At 42.6% G+C, this 26843-nt stretch overlaps 1 protein-coding gene across 1 annotated transcript in view; it reads left to right on the forward strand.

The window, feature by feature from the left end:
* Positions 1-1168: 1168 nt before the first annotated feature.
* Positions 1169-26843, forward strand: part of Usp50 (ubiquitin specific peptidase 50) — a gene marked incomplete at its 5' end in the record, with an annotated part of 49355 nt that continues 23680 nt past the window's right edge. The window contains 6 exons of the mRNA XM_005377144.2: positions 1169-1284; positions 1408-1602; positions 1715-1910; positions 3999-4205; positions 7620-7762; positions 20730-20862. Coding sequence (XP_005377201.2) covers positions 1169-1284; positions 1408-1602; positions 1715-1910; positions 3999-4205; positions 7620-7762; positions 20730-20862 — 990 coding nt within the window. The remainder of the gene's footprint in view (positions 1285-1407; positions 1603-1714; positions 1911-3998; positions 4206-7619; positions 7763-20729; positions 20863-26843) is intronic.

The following is a 26843-nucleotide window of genomic DNA, read 5'->3' on the forward strand; positions in this document are numbered from 1 at the left end:
TCGCGCTGTGAGCCTCGGCCCGCGGGGCGGGGAGGGCCGGGCGGCCGCGTGGCAGGCCGTGTGGGAGCAAGAGCCCGGAAGGACCGGGCAGGTGCGGGGAGAGGAGGCCCGTGGGCAGCCCGCGGCCAGGCAGGACTGGCCTTCGTTCCCGCCCAGCTCCCTGGCTCACCTTGAGGTCCGAGATCACGCGATCCGGCTTGTTCGAAAGCGACCCCAGGTGGACCGAGTGTCTGCCAGATTCCCCGCGTGGCGTCTGCATGACCCACACAAAGCCCCGTAAAGCAGCAGATTGGGGAGGGGGTAACCCAGGGGCGCACACACCCAACCCCTGAGCGCAGCCCCGTTTCTTACTTCTGTGTGACTACACAGAGCAGGAGCCAGGAGTTAAGCTAAAACCTAGTCCGGCATGGTGGCGCACGACTCTAATCCCAGCACTCAGGAGGCCGAGGCAGGAGGATTGCTATGAGTTTGAGACCAGTCTGGACTACATAGCAAGACCCCCGTCTCCAGAAAATGAAAACAAGAACAAAAGAAACTAAGACCTGTATTTTAATAGTTTATGCTATTTCTCCCTTTCTCTGAGGGTATGTTACTATTTCATATGTATAGATATATACACTTATTTGTGAATGTATGTATGTAGATCCTCGATGTGTGTATATGTTAGCTCCCATTGTCACACACAGTATAGACACTCTGTAAAGTCCAAATCCAAATAGCTCTTGGTGGACAGGTGATATGTAGGTAGGTAGACAGCTGATAGATCTTCCTTTGATCTACAGGCCTCTGCACCTCTCCTTTGCTATATTACGGGGAAATAACCACTTAAACCTGACATCGTCTTAGCTACAAAGTAAGATTTAAAGAGAATTCTTGCCCCATACAATCTTGCAGTTTTAACAGAAAAATGCATGTTAAATGCATGATGACTATTGTCATTATTAACTGTCCTCTATTATTATTACTACTAATGATAACTACACCCCCCCCTCAAAAAAAAGAAAATACTTTTATTAGAAAGTTTGTATTTTGGGCCAATCAATTCTTGAACTTTGCAAGGCCAATATGTTGCAATTCTGTTGCTTTAGTTTCTGGAAGAAATTTTTACCTAGGTATTTGGCTTTGGGCACTTGTTCCGCCTTCTGGACTAAAGAATGCATGCTTTTGATTTCTGGTGTTTTCAGCCAGCTCCCACTGTACAGTGCGCACTCCCCTCGAACTCACAGTGGCCCTCCTGCCTCAGCCTCCTTGCGCGCCGCCACGCCGGCCTGTAGGAACACCAGAGTAGGCCGAGTTCCTGGGCCCCGACCCTGGAGGCCGGGGTCACTTCCTGGGGCTAGGGCGGGCCATGCCCTCTGCGCCTCGCCCGCCCTCAAAGCGCTCTCTCTCCCCGCGGGGTCCACACAGCGCAGAGCGCTCGGATGGCTCCGACCCACTCCGCACCCCCGAGGCCCCCGCGCCACCACCGCACCCTCCGGGCGTGGCCGGCCTGCGCAACCTGGGTAACACGTGCTACATGAACGCCGTCCTGCAGTGCCTGGCCAGCGTGCCGCCGCTGGCGCAGTACTTCCGGTCGGGACAATACGTCACCGCGCTGCACAAGTACGGGGCGGAAGGGGGCGGGGCCGGGGGCGGGCCGCGCGTGCGCGCTAGGCGGACACGGCCCCTGACACGCGCCTCAGCCTGCTCCTCCCGCCGCCCCTCGCTGGCCCAGGGACTGCCGGGAGGTGGCCGCGTCCTTCGCCTACCTGCTGACCGACATGTGGCTGGGCGACACCGACTGCGTGTCCCCCAAGCAGTTCCGGGCCGCGCTCGGCTGCCTGCACCCGGCCTTCATGAGGACGACGCAGCAGGACGCGCAGGAGTTCCTCATCTACGTGCTCAACGCGCTGCACGAGGCGCTGAGGAAGGTGAGCCAGGCCTGCGCCCAGCGCAGCGTCATGCTTTTTACCCCTGCTCCCGTTCGCAAAAGAGCCATCACCCTGTTTCCTGTTACCTTTTATTTTGCTCTTTATTTGTACTTTAAGGTCCTCGTTTGAGAGAAACCGTGCGATATTTGAGATCGTGTGTCTGGTTTCTGTCACTTGGTATGATGGTCTCAAGGTGCCTCCCTTTTCCTACACGTAACTCAAAGGTACCCTTCTTTCTGGCTGTGTAGTACTCCATTGTGCAGCATCAGCCGCTCCCACATCTGACTTCGTGCCCGTGCCATGTTGCCCGCTGGGTGCCCAGTGCTAGGCAGGTCCGGGCTGTGGAGCACAGCCCCCCTCGTGTCTGGATGCACAGCCGCATCCGTCATCCAGTCACCAGCCAGGTGTGACACCGGGAGTCCAGTTCTTGTAGATGAAAGCAAGACGCTGTCTCAAAAGTACAGGAAGAGACTACTGCTTGAATTTTCACGGCGTCTGCACATGGCAGCCGAGCGCCGAGCACCGAGCACCCTCACGGCAGGGCCTTGCTGGGTCTGGACCGTGTCTCCATACCCAGGAAGTCACCCTCCTGCCAGGCCTGCCTTGGCCCTGGGCTGGGCGCCGCACTTCCTGGAGATGTGGCCCTGACTTTACCGGCACCCCCGCATGCCAGGCTACAGGGCAGTTTCGCATTCTAGGTGAGAACCGTGGTGCAGCACAGGTTTCGGGGGTGGGGGGTGCTGGTGGAAACGGCATCCTCACCCTCAGGCAACTGAAATAAACATTCAGGCTCCGGGGCCTCACTAGAAACGAGGGGCTGGAGACCGAGGTGATGAGAGCCGGCTAAGGCTGACCTGGTTCGACCTGCAGGATGCCTTCCACAGGCATGGGCTCTGGAGACAGCATGGGGAAAGGCTGGGCTCACGCAGGGGCCCCAGGCTGCAGCATCAGGGTGCCTGAGGAATTAAAAATTCGCTTTTGGCCTTTGTGTGTGTGTGTGTGCGTGCCTGAAAAATAAGTAACACCGTATTAACTTACATTCTTTCACCATTACCAGAAAAATGTAGAAAATGTTGTGGCAGCATATGTTATGTTTATAAAGATAAATAGCCTCTTTACCCAGAGATCCAGACCTCAGACCACAATGTGGAAGATGAAGACACTGTCCCCACAGCCCCTGCACTGACCCTGGTCTCAGAAAAAGCTCCCGGCCCAATGGCTCCTGGCCCATAATAGCCTGCTCAGGATGAGGGCCAAGGAAACAACCAGCTCATGCACCTGAGAGAATGTGAAACCGAAGCCGTGCCAGTGACCAGGTGGCCACTTACATTAAAAACAAAACACAAGATTCACTTTGAGCATGATGTTTTCTATTTGCTTTGTTTTATTTTAAAAAGTATTTTCTGGCTAGCTGTGATGGCACACACCTGTAATCCCAGCACTGGACAGGCTGAGGTGGAAGATTGACATCGAGTTTGAGGCCAGCCTAGGTTACATGGTGAAACTCTTTCTCAGAAAACCAGAACAAAGTATTTCCTGTACAGTAAAGAAGAAAAGGCAGGGAACTTACACTGAAGGGATTGGATTAGACTAGATCAGCTTGTGTAACCTAAATTTGGTTCAGTAGCAGAGAAACCTAGATCTGGGGACCTATATCACATGATCACTGGCTGGCAGCATATGTGGCCATGGGCTTGTGTTTTACCAGAGTTGGGGGCCACCATTGCTCAGCTTCCCCTCAAGAAGAAAATACGGAGTCATCAAAACTCATACATGATGTAAACCTCAAGATCTTACTCTGTCCATTGTCTGAATCTGCAACTAAGTGATTTCTGTTGGGCATGAATTATTCTGATAGAAAAAAAAATTTTTTTGTCTTTTTGAGACAGGGTCTCACTGCAGTTCAGGCTGGCCTTGAGCTCACTTTGTAGCCCAGGCTGGTCTCAAGTTCAATGATCCTCCTGCCTCAGCTTCCTGAGTGCTAGGATTACAGGTGTGCGCCACCATGCCTGGCTTAGGAGAGAGTGTTTTAAAAAATGTTTTTTGATAACCCATAGCTGATTTGGGGGAATTTGTCCCTTGATTTAGTACCATCGAAGGTCATGTGAGAAAAGATCTATGCAAAGATGCTGCAGGAAGGTGACTTCCAGTGAGACATCCATCATCACCCAGCTCTTTGAAGGGCAGCTGAACTACAGCATTATGTGCTTGAAGTGTGAGAATTGCACCTACAAGAACGAAGTCTTCACTGTTCTCTCTCTCCCCATCCCGTCTGAGTATGAGTGCACCCTTCAGGTAGGATTCCTTAATCCTAGATGCTTTGTCTTTGCTTTTTTGAGATAGTCTCACTAAATTGTCCAAGCTGGCATCAAATTTGTGCTCTTCCTGCTTCAGCCTGCCAAGTAGCTGGGATTACAGGTGTGTACCACCGCACCCAGCCTACCTTTGGATATTTTTGTTTTACTCCACCCTCATCCTTGTATTTACTTGGAGCTTTTTTTCCTACATTATTTAGTAAGGAAAGTGTATTGGTTAGTGTTATGGTTTGTGTCTAGATGCCTCCCCAAAGTCTCATCCAGGGCTTTTCAGCCATGGCTCAATCTAGAGTTTGTGACTGAGTCATGGTCCAATGCTGGGATTAAGGATGTGAGCGCTACACCTGCCCTAGGATGGGTAGCCTGTATACAATATAAGGGATGGAAAGAGGCCTACCCTTGTTACTTCTGCTGTCTTCCACCATTATCAACTATTACTGCCCCTCTGCTCTGCCTTGGAGCCAGCCGATTATGGACTAAACCTCAACTGTGAGCTAAATAAACCTTTTCCCCCTTTAACTTGGGTGTCAGGTATTTTGTCTCAGCAATGAGAGAAAAGTAAGACAGTTTGCTTTCTTGTTGCTGGTACAAAACACCTGACATCCACAATGTAAAGGAGGAAAACTGTAATTTGGCATATAGTTTCAGAGGGTTCATCCCTGGTAAAAACATCATGTAGAAGGGTGTGATGGAAAAAGCTGCTAACTTCATGACAGGCAAGGAAGCAGAGCAAAGAACAGCACTAGAAGAAGGAGCCAGAGACCAGATACAACCTACCAAGGCCACACCTCCATGACCCACCCAGACACACACCCAGAAGTGTGCTCTGAAGTCTATCAAGTAGATGATTAAGCTTAACTATCACATTCCAACCCTTGTCAACTTGACACCCAAACATATCTTCTAAAACCATACTTCTCCAAATGAAGATAAATCCAAATTCATAATTTTACCTAACATGATATAACTGTGCTGCTTACAACCAAAAATGTCCTGATCCCTTTCCCAAAGTCTCAAGAGTTCTGCACTTCTCAGAAGTCCAAGTCAAAGTGTCTGAGACTCAAGGCAAACTCTTAGCTGTGACCCCCTGTGAAATTCAAAAAACAACAAATGACTTAATCTGAAGATATGGAGATAAAGGGTGAATATTCCCATTCCAAAAGTAAAGAATAGGGCGATACAAAAGAAGTGAACCAAAACAAGACCAAAACCCAGCATAGCAATCATTAAGTTCTGTAGCTCCATGTTCATCCTGGGTACATAGTGGTGACACATGGGCTGCAAGGGACTTGCGAGTCCCCATCCCTGTGGCTTTGCTGGTTACACCCACATGGCCCCATTATTAGGTTGGCTCCACTGATACCTTTCAGCTTTCCTCAGTAGAAATTGGCATCTCCATCTTTTTGGGGTGTCCACTGAACATTTGGCTTCATTCTCACAACTTCATGCACTTCCCTCTCTAGTGTACCGTCTGGCCTCCCGAGCCTGCCTTTAAAAATCTTGGTGACACCTCCATGACTACACAACTTTTACATTTTGTGTGCCTGTAAAAACAGGATCATGTGGATGGTGCCAAGGTTTGCTATGAGCACAAGCAGTAGCCAAGCCTCCTTGGACCATGGAAGCTGTGTCCTGTGTACCTGAATGGCTGAGCACAGTGAAATAACTCTCAAGGAACCAGTTCCATAGGGAGCTCTTCTGAAGCAGGGGCCCCAGGAACTCTTTAAGTGAAAGGTTTATACATTTGCATCTTTGAGGTTGGCATGGATGGATGGATGGATGGATGGATGCTGATTCCTGAGATGTCCTCAAGGCATCATTTTTGTCCCCCATTCAAGTTCCTTGGTTTCTTTTTAATGGCGATAAATCTCTTCAGCAGCCACATATCCTTTGGTTCTAATTTTACATGTGGTTCCTTTCAGGCCAATATTTTTCAAATCTTTCTGCTTTGCTTTTTGCTTCCAATTTTCATTATAAATCTGAACAAAAGCAACCAGCAATACCCATGCCACAGCTTGAATGTTGGACTGACTTGAAATTTTCTCCACCAGATCAGTCTCCTACAAAACCTAGCCTTTTTGCAGAGTGTAACAGGTGTGGTCTTTAGTCCTATTCCTAACAGAGTCCCCTTCTGAAACCTTTTGAGGTTGGCCTTTACTGTCTGCATTTTTGTCAGAATTCTGGTCTTCTGAGCTCTTATCAGAACCATCAGACTGTGCTAGGGCTTCTGTAGCCTTACATTTCTAAACCTTTCCAAATTCCTCCTGCAAACTAGTTCCAAACAGTTTTGAGCCACACAATCAACTATAGATACAACAGTGACCCCACTTGATAATAATTTTCTGTATTAGCCAGCTTGTCTGTTGCTGGCATCAAATACCTCTCACCCACAACTTAATGGAGAAGTGTGATTGGGCTCGTGGTGTCAGAGGGTTCAGTCCATGACAGGCTGGCCACAAGGCAATAGCAGCATGGTGGAAGGGTGTGGTGGAGCAAAGCTGCTCATTTCCTGGTGGCCAGAAAACAGCAGGGGAGTAGCACCAGAGATGAAAGAGCTGGGGAGCAGATACAGGCGCCAAGGTCATGCTTATGTGACCCCCTTACATATGCTCTTGTAGCTTCCAAGCCACTCAAGTTAACAATGGAGTTTAATCATTTGCTTTATAAAAAAGAAGAAGAGGAGGAAGAAGAAGAAGAAGAAAACCCATGATAACAGCATTTGTTTTGAAAAGCAACATGTTGGCGAAAAGTTACTATGAGTTACTTTCTCCCCCCATGCTAAGATTTGAACACAGGGCCTTGCTCATGCTAGGCAAACACTCTACCACTGAACCACAGCCCTAGCCCCTCCAAATAATTTCTAAATGAGGAGCTAGCCAAGTCTATTGAAAACAAAATCTATGCTCATCTCCTTCTTTAGGTAAATAGTTTGCAGAACCAGGGGCCTGACCACATTGAGGAAATAGCAACCTGCAGTTCTCTGCTCTGCACCTTCATTGTGGACAGCCACCCCAAGCCCAGAGATGACGTCCCCTTTCAGTCACTAGATCATGTCAGTGATGAGATGAGGCCAGTCAAGTAACTGCCTGGCTTTGTTAGTGGAAACTGCGAAGTCTGTATTATTCCAGAAATGTCCAGCAGCTGGGTATTAAAAGAGACGAATGCTCACATTCATCTCAGTAACTAAATGAGACTGCAGTATTCCTGGTACCTCTACTGCGTGGATTGTACAGCTATCTGGGCTGTGATAGAAATCCAGTTTGCTCCTGGATTTGTTGACTGTGAGAAAAGCCCTTGGGAGCACATTGCAGATGCTCTTTCTGAGTTCTGATATAAACAGGACCCCAGGCTGTACTTGTTCCAGGATGGTCACCACGTGCTTCCTCCCCCGCAGGACTGTCTCCAGTGCTTTTTCCAACAAGACACACTGACCTGGAACAACCAAATCCATTGCTCCTTCTGTGAAACCAAGCAGGAAACAGCTGTGAAGACCACTATTTCCAAAGCACCAAAAATAATTATTTTTCACTTAAAAAGGTATGGATTTTTGACAGTTTGTGGGGAGGTATTTTCATACAGCATTATGGAGTTATAATTCACATGTCAAGATTTGCCCATTTAAAGCATATGATCTGATGGTATTTGGTATATTGCATTATTTTTATGTGATATATACCATGAAATCTGCCATTGTTTTGATTAAATGTATGATTCGGCATTAATTACATTCATAGTATGGGGCAATAATCACTACAGTTTCCAATACGTTTCATTACCCTAATCAGGAACTCTGTCACCATCAAGCACACCTCCACATTCTTCCTCTCCTCAGTCCTTGTTATGTTATCTGCCTCTGTAAATTTACCTGTAATACATACTTCACATAGATGGCATCATGCAGCTGGGCATGCAGTGTAATCCCAGAATTTGGAAGGCTTATGCAGCAGGATCACCATGAGTTCGAGGCCAGTCTAGGCTACATAGTGAGTTTAAGGCCAGCCTTGAAACTATAGTGAGAGCCTGTCTTAAAAAAAAAAGCCTGGCATGGTGGCACCTGCCTGTAATCTCAGCACTTGGGAGGCTGAGGCAGGAGGATCGTTGGGAGTTTGAGACCGGCCTGGGCTACAAAGTGAGCTCAAGGCCAGCCTAAGCTGCATAGTGAGACCCTGTCTCAAAAAGACAGAAAAAAAACAGAGACATTATGCAATACTTACCCTTTTGTCTGCTATATTTCACTTAGTATAATATTCACATTCATTTGTGTTGTAGCAGGAACCAGAATTTCTTTCCTTTTTATCACTAATATTTCATTGCATGGATGTAGCACTTTATCTTCATCTGATGATAACAACAGTTGTTTCCAGCTTTTAGCTGTTAGAATTTCTACAGTGAACACTGTATAAAAGTATCTGTTTGGGTTCTGTGTTCATTTTCTGGAGTCTGTGCCTCAGAGTGGCATTGACAAGCCATATGGTGACTGCCATCTAGTTTCCATAGAGGCTACACAAGTTTGTACCTCTGTGACATTGCCACGGTTCCAGTCTCTGCAGCTTCGACAGCACTCACTGTTTTCCATTGTGGTGATGTTTTTAAAACATCGCGTAAGTAGTACCTTGCTGAGAACTTGATTTGCATTTCCCTAATGAGTCCTTGTGTTGATCACCCCCCATTGTCCATTTATATATCTTGTGGAAGGAATGTTTATCAAAATGCTTTGTTGTGGACAGATTTTAAACTATGAAAAGCTATGCATGATAGCATATACCTATAATCCCAGCAATCAAGAGGCTGAGGCAGGAAGATCTCCATGAATTCAAGCAAGCTTGGGCTACATGATAAGACCCTGTCTCAGAACAAAACAAAATAAAAACCTGTGAAAAGGCCTTATGTAGATAAAAACAGTTTTCTACTGTTTTTATCTATACATTTTCCCATCCATTTGGGGGAAATACAATGATTCTCAAAATGAACATATTTAGATTAGTGACGTTTCTTAAAACAAAAGTTGATGTGTAACTCAAACATCCAACAAAATCCTAATACTAGCTTACAGAACAACTCACATGTAAGAATGAATGCTAACTGGGTGTGGTGGCACACGCCTGTAATGCCAGCAACCTGAGAGGCTGAGGCAAGACGATCATAAGTTTGGCCCAGCCTTGGTGTGGAACCTTATCTCAAAAACAGTAACAAGCTCATCCTCCACGTGAGAGAGCAGACCTGCACCAGAGGAGCAGAGCCTAGCCTCCAGGGGAACATGGCACAGGGCAGCAGAGACAAAGATTAACCAATAGACCTTATCCTGGATTAGGACAACACCTGGGGGAAGTAGAGAGCAACCAGACCCCACAGCTTTCGTAAGTCCAACAGTCCATTCGAACCCCTACCTTGTGACCTACGTCCAGCAGAGAACAGAGGGCTGATCAAGTAGGTTCCCCATCTACCAGTGGAAACAAGGACAAACCTTGGGTTGGACAGTCACCACGGTCTGGGGGAAACAGACAGAGAGGTCTCTGCTGGACGGAGGGCACTGCTAAGACCCTTGGCCCTAAAAGGTAGGCATAGGAAACTGACTGCTGGATCCCGAGGCTGTGGCTCACAGAAGGGAACCACTCATTCCATAAACAGGATGTTTTTTTGAGTCAGTCTTTATTTTTCTATTTTGTATTTTATCTTTCCTTCATCAGGTTTTTTGGGGGGAGCTTGGAGATCCCCCCACCTTTTTCTTTTCCTCTTTTATTTTTGTTTCTTTTTCTTCCATTTTTTTCTCTTCATTCTTTATCACCTGTTTTTACTCTATTTTTTAATTGTTTGTTCTTTCCAGCAACCGTTCTCTATCACTATTAATTTCCTTTTATTACTCACTGAACTGTTTTGTTACCTCCCTGATACCCTTTTGAATAATGCAGGTGTAAGGCTTTTAGTTTACTCCCCTCCAATGCCGCATGGATCAGCTTTAGGGGAGTTAGGAGAACACAGTCCCTATCTTACATTTCTCACCTTTTCGCATCCCATCAATTAATTTTCCAAATTTTGCTTTTTTCATTCTCAGGTCCCCACCCCTTTTACCTTTACTAGTACAACTACTGAGCTTTATGAATCTCTAGGTAAATAATTAACTTTATGCTATTGCTGTTGAATACTGTGCTAGTATAGTAAAGTTGTTCCATTTAGTTGATATTTACCATAGATCAGTAAGTCAATATTTGGTTTGTCTGAGAACATTTGTAATATATTTATAGATCTCTTTTCTGTGGAGAAGGGTGGTACTTTATTGGTCCTTGAGGTTTATGAATACTCAGTTTATGTTTAATTCTGTAATTGATGCTGATTTTATCCTCATAGCCAAGGTGAAACAGCTGTTGATCTTCATTGGTTTCTTGAGATGCCAATATCCAGATTGCCTTGGGGTCATTAACAGTATTGTGGCCCGTTCCTGGAGAATTAGGTGCTAGGCTCAGTGTGCTGCAATGTCGCATCTCAAGTAAACGGAGGTGGCTGGATCCTGGGACAAAGGTAAAGACCAGTAGTTAGCCACACACAGAGGGTACCACTGAGAAGTCGACATTGAGATCTCTGTAATAGAAAAGAACTTTCCACTACAACAAGCCTCAATACCAGACAAATGAAAATACAGATATTCCTCATTTAATGACTTAAGACTCAACACCAAACAAATGAAAACATAGATATTCCTCATTTAATGACTGTTTGGACTTACAACCCACTGCTCAAACTGAATGACTTATCTTTTTCTTTTGCTACAGTCTTGTACATCTTCTTTGTAGGCCTTAAATTCTTTTTTGTACAGTATACCTTTTTATATATATATATATTTTTTTTGTACTGAGGATTGAACTCAGGACCTTGCATTTGCCAGGCAGGCACTTATGCCACTGAGCTATATCCCCAGCAGTACACCTTTTTATAGTACTATAAGTTTTGCTGATTATACAGTACATCACTGCAGTTTGATGCTTTGTTTTACATTACTACATATGAGAGTTATGCAAATAAAAGCAAAGTCATCAAGTTGGGGTTTCCTTTCACCATTTCTTTGTTCTGAATGTTGCAGTGTACATACTACATATGTACATTTCATTTAGCAACCATTTAACAGCCTAGTAGCAGGAATGGAACTTAGTTATTAAACAAGGAGTGTGTGTAGAAACATGAGAAGACAAGACAACAAAATGCCTCCAAAAACTCCTAACTCCCCTAAAGCTGGTCCATGCAGCACTGGAGGGGAGTAAACTAAAAGCCTTACACCTGTATTATTCAAAAGGATATCAGGGAGATAATAAAACAGTTCAGTGAGGCAATTGGCTTATACATAGAAGATATAATGTTGGTCCAATTAAAATCAGCAAATCTAAAAAAAGACATTAATAAAGATAGAAGAGCTAAACAATGGAAAACATGTATAACCAGCATAGAAAAGAATTAGAGTCGATAAAAGGCCACAAATAGAAATTTAAGACATTAAAAATTCTTTTGAAAGGATGGGCAGCAGAAGTGACCACTGTGTGGACAGAGTCTCAGAAGACAGGGCTGTTGTTAGTGACCAAGTAATGAATGCTATCTTAATAACAACATGAAAACATAAAAAGTGGATCCAACAACTCCTAGATGATGCAAAAAAATTAATTTGAATTAGTGAAAATCAGAGTGTAGCACAAGTAGCATAAAAACTACTGAAATAATATCTGAAAACTTTCTAAATAAGGTAAAAATAATTTAACGTACAGGTAACAGAGGCATATAGAATTTGAAATAGCCACACTCAGAAAACAACCTCACTGCAAAACATCATAATTAACATCTCAGAAGTCGAACACAAGAACAGACTGTTAAAAGCAGTTAGAGAAAAGCAATGAAATGCTTATAAAGGAAAACCCATTAGAATTATAGTAGACTTCTCAACACATGTTAAAGGCCAAGAGAGCTTGGAGTGAGGTGTCTCAAACCCTAAAAGAAAAGTTTCCAATATGTAAAACGATAACCATTGATAATTTCCTACCATTTTGTCTGTAATTTGCTAAGTCCCCCCAATTATTATGTTATCCTTCTTTTATTCTTTAAAATAAAAAAAAAATAAATAAAAAAAGAAAAGTTTCCAGACTGACATACCCTGTAAAAACTACCTTTTAAAGTTGATGCAGAGGAGCTGGGGATGTAGCTCAGTGGTGCAGCACCTCCCTGGCAAGCACATGGTTGTGAGTTCGATTCCTGGTACCAAAAAAAACAAAACCTCCATTGCTATAAAATTGATGCAGAATATTTTCATGATAAAGAACACAAAGTAAATTCATGACCACCAAACCAGCACTCCAAAAAAATGCTTGAGACCCTAGAAAGACACAAGCCAACAATGACAAATGGTCTGATAAAATAAATACACCAGGTAGGAGGAGCAGTTAAGTGCAAGATAAAGAGGGAATTGGCAACAAGAATATAAAGCCATGACAGGTATAAGTCAGTAACTATCATTAATAATTTCCAAAGTGAATGGTCTCAATTCCATAATCAAAGACAGACTGCCAGAATGGATTAAGAAACAAAATCAGCAGTATGCTATACACAAGAAACAAGTTTAGCCCAAAAAGAAACTCATAGACTAAAAATCAAAGGATGGAAAACAATATTCCCTGTAACAGGAACCTGAAAAAAAAAGAAAAACAGATACAGCTATGTTATATTCAGATAAAGTGGACTTTAAGCCAAAACTGATCAAAAGAGTCAAAGGTCATATTGGTTAAGGGAAAAATCCAGGAAGAGATAACAATTATTAACATACATGCACTGAACAGTGGTGCACCTAACTTCACAAAACAAGTAGTACTGTGCATGAGAGACAGATAAACATAAACACAATTATAATGAGGGATGAATACCCGACTATCACAGATAGACACATCAACTGACAAAAAATTGACAGATATCAGAGTTGAACCAAACTTGAACACATGCACTTAATGGGCGTCTACAGCATTCCAGCCAACAACAGAATACACATTCTTTTCAGCTGCACACATGGAACTTTCTCCAAAATAGACTATATACTGGCCCATAAATCAACCTTAAGAAAATGTAAAAGAATTCAAATTATGCCATGCATATTAAGAGACCATAGTGCAATGAAATTAGAAATAGAAGAAAACACAGGAATTATGCTAGTGCAGGGAAATTAAACCATACATGCTTAACTAAACAATGGGTTACCCTCTCTGGGTGCCAGAGCATACTATCTGGCTGTATCATGGAACTAGACCCAGAGACCAAGTTGATTCCACCTTTCAAAGAAGTTGATCAGTCCTGTGGCAGTGATGCCTCAGAGATCATGCCACAACTGATAGAGATGGAGCTAAACCCAGCCTGGGCCAGTTAAAGAGATTGACCCAGGATGCCCAGGAAATGGTAACAAAAAATGGGGAAAAGAAGGTCTGAGTAGGTGACAGAGTATATGGAGACAACTGAGCTGGAGGCTATGTGAAAGAAAGGGACACAAAAATTGCTAGTATTCTTAAGACAAAATACAAAATTATACATTAATTATAGACAAAAGGTTTTTTGTCTTTCCAAATTCTTGCAAGAGATCTCTGCTAATTGACCTACAAATAAATCTGACTAGTCTATAATTACAAACTTCTAAAATTGCAAGGGAGTTATTGTAATTCAATTTGGCCAAAATATATTTGAGTGAACTCTGATTCTTAACTATATTTGTTTCTCTCTCTGTGTGTGTATATTTTATTTGTGTGTGTATGTGTGTGTATCCAATATGTAAATAGATGTTTTATTTGAGCTCAATAAATTTTTCTTCTTTATGCATTTTTGGATTTTTGAAGCATTTGTCTGATATGCACCTACCAAAGTAGCCAGTTGGTCAAAATAATATTAAAATTGAATTTATAAATGTAATGCATATTGTTGTTTATGGATTATGACTTGAGAGTTTCTCACCGCTCAATAATAATGCATTATGTGATATGATCTAGTTTTTATAAGTCATCAAAAAATTATTGAAATAATTAAACTAAAATCCCTTAGGGTGGGGAGAAATTATTGGACAGGACTCCAGTTGATGAATAAGAAAGCAGCTGCCTGGTGACACTATCCAGTTCTTGTTCATTAATGGGAAGCCCCGGTAATCTCCATAGCCTTATGGGAGACACCCTCAATAAATTTGTCATCAGCAAAAGGTTAAGTTTTCTACAAACTAGAAGTTTTTCTCACAAAAGATGCTCTTGGTACTTAATAAAATTAAGAAATAAAGGTTTTTCACATGAGTATAATAATTCATTGTTAATCTCATACTGTGTTAAATTTACTCATGCCTTCCAGATAATACTGTCTCCTAAAATGTAAAACTGGGATTGTGTATGGTGATAGACCCTTTCTTTCAGATTCAGACATTTGCCTTTCTTTTGGGCTCCAATTAATTGTGATATGATGTTTATGTCAAGCCAACATGAGGTCACCAGTCAGTAATAATAACAGAAAGTTATGTGCTATATACTCTTTATATGTGCCACTATACTTAGAGATGCCTGGACATTAAGTGGTCCACACAATGTCACAAATTTTTCAGTGCCATCCCATTAAAAGTCAGTGAGTTAGGTAAAAGCTTCTTATGTATTAAATAGAGATAACTGATTAAAAGAGCTATACTATGTCAGAACAGAAATTTAAGTATGTCACAAAAATGTCATAATTATCATGCTACAACATTATGTGTCGTTTTGATTTAAAATTTTCTATGTAGTTACTTAACTGTTGCCTGTTAGCATTCTGCAGTGATTCAACTATTAGAACATCCATGATGGTTAGAAAATAATGGTTCTATTTTATGTTCCAAAGTGCTGGATATTCAGATAAAATAGTAATAGTAAGCTCATTGCCTCCATTACAAAAAGTTATGTCATCAACCTTCTCTTCTGGATGTTCAACAACTGAGGTATGGAGACCAAAAACTAGAAAGATAGACAGGCTAAGAGGACAGCCAATATATTTTGGACCCAGCTCTCAGAGGTCAGTGAGGACCCAAGACATGAGGGAACTTTTCAGAAACATTTTGCTACTCTGGTGAGTTATACAGACCCCTGATGAAAGAGATTGTAGGACCACAGAGGATAAGATCTATGGTGTATAGTGTGCCTACAGAGAGTCACTAGGAGAAAAAGGTCTCCCAAGTTTTCATGAAAAGCAACTTGGTCAAGCAATGCCCATGACTCTTCCAGACAGCTGACACAGACTGAAGAGCTAGAGTTGCTGTGCATGGTTCCAAGGTAAATCCTGAGGAGACTTAACTGACTTTGATAGATAACAAAAGATTAATAGCCGTCTCACCTTAACTTGATCTTGAACATCGAGCAGAAAAATATAACGACAAATGGTATAAAACAGTCTCCCCAAAATTTGGGAGACCCTGCACTAGTAACTGATCACTTTCTGGGATAATGCACTATATAGCATTAAATTGCTATATATAGGGACTTACAATCTCTGGACTGGGAATCTTTAGCCTAAATTAAGAATGAAAAGGGTTCAAAAGTTCATCTAGAGTGAAAAGCATTTGAAAATAAAAGGGTCTTCTGTGGAATCCTCCAAACACAGCTCCTCCAACTCCAGCTGACCATCTATTGCTTGTAACTATAAGAAAGAAGATGGGGGAGGGGCTGGGGATTTAGCTCAGCGGCGAAGCGCCTGCCTGGCAAGTGCAAGATCATGAGTTCAGTTCCCGGTACTGGAGAAAAAGCAAAAAAAAAAAAAGAAAGAAAGAAAGAAGATGGGGAGATGTGGGGAGCGGCTGAAGCTGGAGATCAGTCACACAGGCGGGCCGGAGCAAGGCCAACCTCTAGAATACAGAATGCCTGAGGCAAATCACATGAGTGTGTTGCTCTAGTCTCAAGAACACTGGATGACCGAGGCTAGCCACATGATAAGCTCGCTATTAGAGGGGTTTTATGTGACTTTCAACCTCCAGAGTATATAAATAAACGTGCTGCTGCGTTGGGGCCCTCTTTCTTTTCCTCCTCCTCCTCTTTTTGTCCTCCCATCAGGAGAGAGGGCTCCAGCTGGCCTCAGTTTTCTGTATTCTGACTCTTGTCCTTTTTTCCATCCTCTCACCATCCTCACCAAGAAACTTGGAGGGCTGTGCAGGATGTCACACATGACCAAAGCAGGATTGATCCCAAGGTTGCAGGGATGGCTCAACATACACAAATTAATAAGTGTAATGCACACCATATTAACTCATCCAGGGACAAAAGCCATATGATATCTCCATAGAGGCAGAAAAATTATTTGTCAAAGTCCAACCCCCTTTCATGATAAAAACTGCAGAAATTTGGAATAGATCGTCTTTAGCTATGTCTGATAAAAGCCATCTGTTACACCTTTTTTTTGAGACATTGTCTTGCTATGCAGTTCAGGCTGGCCTTGAATTCATTTTATAGCCCAGGCTGACCTCAAGTTTATGGTAATCCTCCTGCCTCAGCCTTCCAAGTGCTGGGATTACAGGCATGCAGCAGCATGCCTGGCCAGCCTTTTATTACAAACCAAGAGCAAGCATCATACTAAATGGACAAAATCTGAAACCTTTCACTGTAAAATCAGGAACAAGACAAGGATGCCCAGTGTCACCACTCTCATTTAGTATCATTTGGGAAATATTAGCCAGACTAATTAGACAAGAGAAAGAAATAAAAAGAATAAGATTAGAAAAGGAAGAAGTTACATTTTCATTATTTTTGGGTAACATGATACTTTACATAGAAGACATCAAAAACTACTAAAAGACTTCTAAATTTAATAACCAAATCCAGTAAAGTAGCTGGATATAAAGACAACACTCAAAAATCAATAGCCTTCCTGTACACAAATAATAAACTCACTGGAAGAGAAATTAGGGAAACACTTTTCACGGTAGCATCCAAAAAACTGAAAAATTTAGGAATCAGGCTAATGAAGTAAAAGACTCTACATTGAACTTGATAGTACTCTGAGAAAGGAGATTGAAGAGAGTATCAGAAAATGGAAAGATATCCCATGTTTTGGGGTAGAAAGAGCCAATATACTGAAAATGGTCATGCTTGCAAAGTTATTACACAGATTTAATACAATCTTGATCAAAATTCCAACAGCATATCTCTCAGAATTAGAGAAAACAACCCTAAAATGCATTTGGAACTAGAATAGCAAAGGCAATTCTGGGCAACAAAGGCAAGGCATGGGGTATCATGATTGCTGACTTGAAATTGAACTACAAAGCTACTGTGATAAAAACAGTATGATACTAGCCAAAAAAAAAAATAGATCCAGGAATCAGTGGAACAGATTAGAAGACACAAAAACAATTCTAGACATACTCAGCCAACTTACCTTTGGCAAAGAAGCCAAACACCTTCACTGGAAGAAAGATGGCCTGTTTATTAATAAACAGTGCTGAAAAAAACTGGCCTTCTACATGCTGAAGGTTAAAACTAGACTCATTATCTTTCACAATGCACTAAGTTAAAATTGAAGTGGATGAAAGAGCTAAATATTAGAACAGAAACACTAAATCTGCTGGAAGACAGAATAGATAGAACTCTTGAAGACATTGGTGTAGGCAAAGACTTGCACACAAAAACTATCACAAAGAAGCAACAACTGGGGTCTCATCTTAGTAAAAAGCTTTTGCGCAGCAAGAGAAACCACCAATACAGTGAAAAGACAACCCACAGTGTAGGAAAAACTTTTGCCATCTGTTCCTCAAAGGACAACTATTTAGAATATATAAAGAACTAAAAAAATCAAGCCCCCTCCATCTAAAGATCTAATCCAAAAAATGGGCATCTGAAGTAGACACTTCTCAGTTGAAGAAGTAAAAATGGCAAATGTGTGAAAAAATGTTCACCATTCCTGGTCATTCAAGAGATGCCAATTTAAACAATGCTGAGATTCCATCTGCAGAAATAATGGCTATTAAAAACTCAACCAGTAACAAATACTGGTGGGGCTTTGGGGAAAAAGGCACCTTTCTCAATTGTTGGTGGGAGCACAAACTCTTGCAACTGTTGTGGAAATCAGTGTGGGAATTGGTCAAAAAGTAAAACTAGAGGTTCCATTTGACTCAGTTATCCCCCTTCTTGGTATCTTTCCAAAAGAATTAAAAGCATCATACCATGGTGATATATGTACACCCATGTTTATAGCAGCACAGTTTATACTAGCTAAATCTTGGAAACGGCCCAGATGGCCATCAATGGATGAACGGCTAAAGGAAATGGGGTTTTTTATACAGTGGAATACTACTCAGCTATAAAGGTTAAACTTGAGCCATTTCTGGGTAAATGGATGCACCACGAGACCATACTCTTTAACTGAAATAAATTGGACACCTGTAAATACCACATTGTTTCTCTGGTGCGAGAAACCAAAAGTTTAAATAAGGACCAAAATGTATAATAGATATTGTAAAATAAGAAAAAAAAATATTCAAATGGGGAAAAGAACTAGGAAGTTGAGAGGAGTAAAAGGTAGGATGGAAAAGAAAAAGAAGAAATGGAAACAAAGCTTGTGTAAAGTGGGGAAAAGGTTGGAGGGAGGGTAGGGGAATGGGGAAAAAATAATATATATTATGTACAGGTACAAATTCCCCATTATGAATGTGATCATTATACCTAAAATATGGCAGTGAACTTAATTAAAAGAAAAAATTTTATAAGGAAAATAGAAACAAGGGCAAAAATCATATGATCATCTTAATTGACTTGGAAAAAGCCTTTGACAAAATCCAACATCCATTCAGGATTAAAAAACACTGAAGAAAATAGGTATAGAAAAACTTAATCTCATAAGAGCCACTTATGACCAGCCTATTGCCAACATATTAAATGGGAAAAAACTGAAAGCTTTACCTCTAAAAACAGGAAGAATATCTACTGTTAGCACACCTCATCATTGTCCTCAACACATTAGCAAGAATAATTAGATGAGAGATATGAATAGGATATGAGTAGGAGAAGAATTTTAATTATCATTATTTGCAGGTGATATGCTCCTCTACATAGAAGATTCCTCCCAAGTCCACTAAAAAAACGGTAGAATTAATAACCAAATTCAGTAATGTAGCAAGATATAAAATAGACAAAAATTGGTAGCATTCATATATACTAATAGTTCATTGAGAAAGAAATTAGGGGGAAAATATGACAATAGTATCAAGAAAAATTAAATACATAGTCATTAACCTAACTAAGGAAGCAAAAGACCTCTACAGTGAAAACTACAGTACCCTGAAAAAGGAAATCAAAGAGGACATTAGAAAATGGGAAGATATCTCCTGTTCCTGGGTAGGCAGAACAAATATAGTCAAAAGGGCTATACTTCCAAAACTGATAGATTTAGTGCAATCCCATCGAAATATCATTAACATTCCTCACTCTCTTGGTTACTTGTTGCTGAGACAAAATACCTGACACCCAGAATTAAGTAAGGAAAGGTTTATTTAGATCACAGTCTGTGGAGGTTTTAGTTCAGATTTGGCTGGCGCCAAGGCAGGCTGGCACATGGCAGAGGGCAGCTGTTCATGGTGGCAGAAGATAGCAAGAGGGAGGAGTGGTGGCAAGCAGCCTCTTTCTCTCCCTTACATATGCAAACTCCTCCCCAGGCCTGGTGTAGCTCTCACACCCATGAATCAATCATAGACTCTGGAAGCCTGCCCTATGACTGCATGAGGTTTTGGGAGGACATCCCGAACCAAACCATGGCACACAGAATTAGGAAAAAACATCCTGAAATCTATTCAGAACCAGCGGATGAGCCTTGCTTGTGTCCAGGTCCTGGCGCCTGTGAGTGATGCTGCTGTGAACCCCAGCTGCAGGTTTCCCCGGGAAGTGGATCTTCGCGTCTCCGGAGTCCCGGGGAGGGTGGAGCGTGGCTGCGAAGTTCCTCAGTCCCTGGCCCAGGGACGACCCAGCCTCAGCTGTAGTTTCCCTCCTCAGACCTCAGCTTGTATTTTACCACAACTAACATGGTTAGTTTTTAAAAACGCTGCTGAGTGAATCTGAGGCCACACCTGAGAACTTCTGATCTGAGGGGGACGCACTTTTGCCAGATCTTTGCCTCAAGACATCAAGACCCCAGAGCTTGGAACAGGATGTGGGACCAGCAAGCTGTGCTGAGCTCGCCGTCAGGGACAGCCAGCCCGGGGCTACAGGTCGCTCTGGCTCACCGTGGCTCCTTTCCTTCCCCGAGAGTCAGGTCATTGCATAACCCACACTGGCCTCAAACTTGTGGCAGTCCTGCCTCGGCCTCCCGAGTGCTGGGATGGCAGGCGTGCACCGCCGTGCCTGGCTTTAGTGAGACGTTTCTAGATATTTAGATGAGAGAAGCAATTTGTACTGACAGTCTGTATCAGATAACCTCTCGGTGTCCTCGGAACCGGTCCAGGTGCGCAGGCGATGTCTGTGTGAGCTTCGGAGCTCCCTGCACGAATCACACGCATCTCCCCTTCCAGGTTTGACATCCAGGCCCAGGTGAAGAGGAAGCTGAGAACTGACATTTACTACCCGCTCACTAACCTGGACCTCACGCCTTACATCTGCCCTGTCTTCCGGAAGCAACCTAACTACAGCCTCTGTGCGGTGGTGGTGAGTGAAATACAAAGGCAGAGGAAATTTCTAGAAGTTGTGGTTTCAGTCTCTACACCTTGTATCTGATTTCCCCGTACCCTCCTTTTAAAAACAAAACCTACCCGGGGCCTTTACGTGGAGCTGTATTCCCAGACCTTTTTATTTTGTGACAGCGTCTCACTGAGTCACTAAGTTGCATAGGCTGGGCACAGACTTGCGATCCTCCTGCCTCAGCCTGTCAGAGTGCTGGGATTCCAGGCGTGTGCCACCATGTCCTGCTCCTTAAGAGATTTCTGCAGCCTTGACCTGACCCAGTCCCTTAAGACTAGGCTCTTTATATGTTGGTGCATTTGTACACAGGGCACTTTAAAAGTAGTCATCTAACCTCTGATGTAGTCTGGTGGGGCAGGCACTGTTCCTGTGTTATCCCCACTTCGCAGTGAGGTTGAACCTCCTTGGGTCGAGGGACCTGGGCCCGTGGTAAGTGGCGACATGGTGAAGTGAAGACACCGGACACCAGGCTGAGGGCGCAGATCCGGTTTATTGTGGAAGTACCAGGCGTTTTATTGAGCAGGCTGGAGGCGGGGCAATGGAGAAGGGCTAGGGGCGTGGTTTGGAGGCGTGGCTAGGGGCGTGGTTTGGAGGCGGTACTTTTGGCCCGGGGCTGTGCGGAAGTAAGAGGTCAGAGCGGGGCAGCCTAGGCAGGGCGACCCACTCGGTGTGCCGAGGACACGAGGAGTCCAGTGTGCTCAGACTCGCTCCTCTGCCACGGCCGTCAACCAGACCTCTGGACCTCTCTTTCCCACATCACAGAACGGGGCACAGGCATTGAGAGTGCAGTCATTTGCCCCAGATCATTCTGCCTGTCCGCCCAGACTGAGGCAGTGCTGCCCAAGGGGTCTCCGGGGGGAAACCCTCTGCCTTCTTCCTGGTAATTTTTCCTGTCTGTCCTAATTCTGTCCTTGCAGCACTAGTAGTGACATTCAAGGGGTGATCAGAAAATACAGTGAATGCTGAAAACATTTTAAAGCCTTTATTACAGCAAAAGACACACTGCAGTGACTCTCCCTCCAGACCCTGCCCCTCACTGTGAACACACTCGTCCCACGGTTCTTGCCGCTCTCTGAAGCAGCTCTGGAGCCCTTTCCTGAGTGTCTTTACAGGGTCTGATAAAAAGCATGACTGACAGAAAGGCTACAGGCTCATGAAAGGCGGAGGACGTGTCCTCATCCACCTGATTCACCCGATCTGCCATTATATGACTTCTGGCTCTTCTCAAAGTCAAAATGCAGATGAAATGTCAACTTTTTGAACAGATTCAGGACATCCAGGCAGCCGTGATGGTGCAACTAAAGACACTTGTCTTAAGTTCCTTTTCTCATTGCTGGGACACAGTACCTGCCACCCGCAAGTTAGAAGAGGAGAGGTTTATTTTAACTCTCAGTTTGTAGAGGGTTCAGTCCATAGTTGGCTGGCTCCAAGGCAGGTTAGCTTGGCAGGGCAGGCAGGAGGCAGCAGCAGCAGCAAGGCTCCCTTTCCCTTTTATCCTGTCCAGACTGTGAGGTTTTTGAGTGGTGCCACTCACACCCAGAACTAAATCCACTGCTAGACGAAGCAGTAGACTAATTTAGTTGTCACACCCTTAATCCACATTCACATACCCTAGATCCAGCTATCTCTGAAAAGCCCTACCTATCAGCACATGAGGCTTTGGGGGACATGTAGATAAAAACCATTACAACGCTCAGGGAAGAGGACTCCAGAAGTGCTGCAGAAAGTGGCGAGACCCATGGGATAAGTGTGTTTGAAGTGAATATTCTGAGGGTGATTAATGGCAATATGGTTTTCACTGTAATAATTTTTAAAAATTAAATATTCGAGCCAGGGTATAGCTCAGTGGCACAGCACCTGCCTGGCAAGCGCAAGGTCCTGAGTTCAATTCGCAGTACCACTCCCCCCCCAAAATGAAATATTCACTATATTGTGCTCATAATTCTTATGTGGCTTATCGTTAACAAATGCTTGTTCATATATATTATTAAAACACCCATTTTCTTTTTATAGTTATTTTATTAACACACTTGCAGTACATAATGATTTCATTTGTTGTGGGGAATTGGTACGTGTACATAACACGTTTCAATCCTTTTTTGCTTTTCCCCTCTACCCACCTTTTGGCCAGCTTGAGATTCATTTTGTTATCTTACAAGTCCCTATGAAGTTAACTGTCACATATACTGTACAGATTAAACGTGAGAATAGCAGACCAAAAACCATATACAGCACCTAAGACAATTATACTAAATCAGGTACACTTTTAGATACACTGTCCATGCTGGATTTCAGTAATTTTTAATCTCTTTTTTCCTCTTGTCCTTTTTTTTTTTTTTTGTATTTTATATTGAGTGTCTCATATAAGAGAAACCATGTGATATTTAAACTTGTGTCTGATTTATTTAACATTGTGGTCTCAAGGTACAGAAGACTCAAGCTTTCTCCTTATGGCAGAGCAGTGCTCCGTCATCTGTAAACACCACACTTTCCTTGTCCATTCATCTGTTGATGGACATACAGGCTGCTTGCAAGATTATTATGAATTGTGCTGCTAGAAACACGGGTAGGCATGGATCCCTGAGGTATGTTTAACTCTTCCAGGAAGATACCTAGAAGGGGAATAGCTAGATACATTGAATTCAAAAATTTTTAAAGAAAAAAATTCAAACAAGCTAATAGGAAGGTAACAATGTTTAATACATTGTGTGTTGTTTTCTTTAAATGAGTAACTCAGAATATAAGACATAGGCATTTAATGGTCCAAACATTATTAGCACAAACCTTTCTTTTCAATGAACTAAGAGAAATTAGCAGTATAACTATCATATGTATATATATATATAATTTGAGTCTGCCTTTCCTTCTTTTCTCCTTTCCCCCATCTCAGTTGTTCTTTCCTTTTGAGCAGTTTCTTTCCCTTTCACAGTATCTGTTGTACATTTTGGATCTTATTGACTCTTTCAGCTTCTCACTAGGGAGACAGTACGATGTTTGCACATGTGCATCTGGTTTATTTCATTTATGAGTATGGTCTTGAGTTACATCCATTTACCTATAAAAGTTTCCAGTTTATCCTTCTTTATGGCTCAGTAGTACTCCATTGTATAAAAACACCCCATCTTTTTTATCCATTCCTTGGAAGGCAGCTATGCTCACCACTATACCACCAACGCTTATCCATTCCTTGGATTGTTTACAAGATCTAGCTATTACAAATTGTGCTGCTGTAAACATGGGTGCACATATGTCGCTGTGGTATGATGTTTTTAATCCCTCTGCAAAGATACCCAGCAGGAGAATAGCTGGATCAAATAGGACCCCCAATCCTAGTTTTTTGAGGAATCTCCACACTGATTTCCACAGGGGTTGCACCAGTCTACACTCCACCAACAGTGGAGAAGGGTTCCTTTTTCCACACAGCCCCTCCAGCATTTGTTATTGGTTTATTTCTTGATAATAGCCATTCTTTTTGGGGTGAGATGGAATCTCAAGTGTGGTTTTAATTTGCATCTCTTGAATGAACAGTGATGGTGAACATTTTTTCATATATTTGCCGTATGTATTTGTTCATCTGAGAAGTGTGTATTGATATCAAACGCCCATTTTTGGATTGGGCCTTTAATTTTGGAGATCTGATTTTCTTTAGGTCTTTATATGTTCTCGACAGTAACCCTTTGAGAAACAGCTGGCAAAAATGTATTCCCACTCGGTGGGCTATCTCTTCACTCTTGATGGTTTCCCTAGCTGTGGAAAAGATTTTTAATAAGATGAGATCCCAGTTGTTGATTCTTTGTGATACTTCCTGTGATCAGGGTTTTGCCCATGAACTCTGCCTACACCAGTGTCTTCAAGCCTTTTACCTATTCTCTTTTCCAGCAGATTTAATGTTTCTGTTTTAATTTTTTTTTGTGTGTTTGGTAACTGAGTTTTAATAATGAGACTTTAAAAGAAGAGACATACAGAGATCCTCATACAACTTGGGGGCCATTTAGGCAAATATTTACTACACAAAAAGACATTAAAACTAAAAATCCTTAAATTTTGAGAGAAGGATGTTCAAGTCTTCGATAGGTATTTATTTGTGCATGAGAAAACAAGTATCTCAATATAAAGGAAAGCAAGTCTGAGTGCTCGCCTTGCTCCCAGCGTCATCTCCTGAGCCTTCCTTGTATGACCACACAGCCCTCACACCACAGTACTTCGCTCTGTGGCACCAGGGTTAGTCCAGCAAGACTGGCTTCTGCACAGTGAGAGCTCTAGGTCCCACTTCAGTATCCTACCTGCTACTCACTACTCCCTTACAGGTTTGCACAACCTTATACTGATCATTTATACTCACTGTAATTGAGCTTGGGAATTTCAGATATCCAAAAGTCAACTGTATGTACACAATTCTATTTTATTCCGTAGGTCAGTGTACAGCAGGTAATTATATAACCAACCATAAGTTAAGATGAATAGTGACTATTTAGATGAAAAACCTCAAATTTATCCCCAGCCACAAGGGAAACAAGTGAGACACAAAGTTACAGCGTAAAGGCTGTGTTTGTGGTGCAGTCCTCAGGGATCGTATCCCTCCAAAAGTGTGTTAATGCAGCATTTGTGACATTTCTGGTGGCATGAGACATGAAGCCTAGGACACAAGACCTGGACTTGTGCACATGAGCTGTATGTGTGCCACATATGTAGCAGACCACTTTAAAGCTTTTCAGGCAGTTATGCAATCATATTTGCCTTTTATAAATTATTACCACGCTAGTGCATGCTGATGATGGTAAAAACAACAGAATCTCTTACTTATTACCCACTTCGACTTAAAGTTCAGATAAAATTGTTGGCTACAAGTTCTGAATTTTTTGTCAAATTAAGTCTATAGCACAATACAAAACCATCCTTGGCAATGTATTTGTAGTTTGGTCTTCAAGAACAGTAAAAAGTGACAAATTTAAGAATGAATTAAAAACCATTAAAATATTACTAATTGTTTTAAAATGCCACATATTCTTTGATGGGGCAAATACCAAAGCATTTCCCTTACAATTTTCACGAAAGCAAACCCCCAAGAACTGAAAGCCAATGAATTTCACTCGCAGGGCAAGGGTGTGGCCCCGAAATCCCCCGTGCTGTGCCTGCAGGTGCGCCGGGTGACACCCATGAATGGGGGACCAGGAACCCAGGTGCCATTTTCATTCATTTCTGCAACTCCCTTCAAGTCCTGATTCTAAAGGCCAAGGAACACTACTGACATTTATTTGGTGGCCACTTGATTTCTGAAATCCTCACATCTGTACCTTGATCTCTAAACTGCTATACCTAGCACAGAAGTGTCAAGCAGAACTGCTGTAAAGCTGTTCACCCCATTCCTACCTTGCTAATGCTTACTATGATCCCTAATCCTTTACAGTTGGAAAAAAGATGTGCACTTTATTGAAACAGCCATGGTGCATTTCGAGGTAAACAGCTGTTTAGGACTATCTGTCTAGAAACTTGACTAAACAACTGTTTGAGGCCCTCATTTTTTTGGATGGTATATGCACAAATTCACAAGCAATTACCCAGAAAAATGAAAAAAATGTTAACAAAAAACTTATCTTTAAGAAGGGACAAGGGGGATGGCTGGGGTATTGCAAACTCTGGAGCACTCATGTGCTTATGGAGAAGACCAGATAAGTCCTCATAAGTGCCAGGGTATTTGTTTTCTGCATTAATGGGGGAAGGATTCCTTTGTCTGAGGGACAGTCAAAATTTTTTCCAAGTTTGTGAGTTTTCTTTTCTGCTGGTGATTTCTTCAGATGTGCAGGAATTTTTCAGCAGGTTGAGATCCCAGCTGTTGATTCTTTCAAGTGTTTCATGTGCAATTTGGTTTTTGGTCATGAATTCTCTGCCTACCCCTATGTCTTCAAGGTTTTTACCTACTTTCTCTTCCAATAGATTTAGTGTTTCTG

The sequence above is a fragment of the Chinchilla lanigera genome, unplaced genomic scaffold (assembly GCF_000276665.1).
Source record: "Chinchilla lanigera isolate Chin_1 unplaced genomic scaffold, ChiLan1.0 scaffold00008, whole genome shotgun sequence".
In the NCBI taxonomy this organism is placed as follows: Eukaryota; Metazoa; Chordata; class Mammalia; order Rodentia; family Chinchillidae; genus Chinchilla; species Chinchilla lanigera.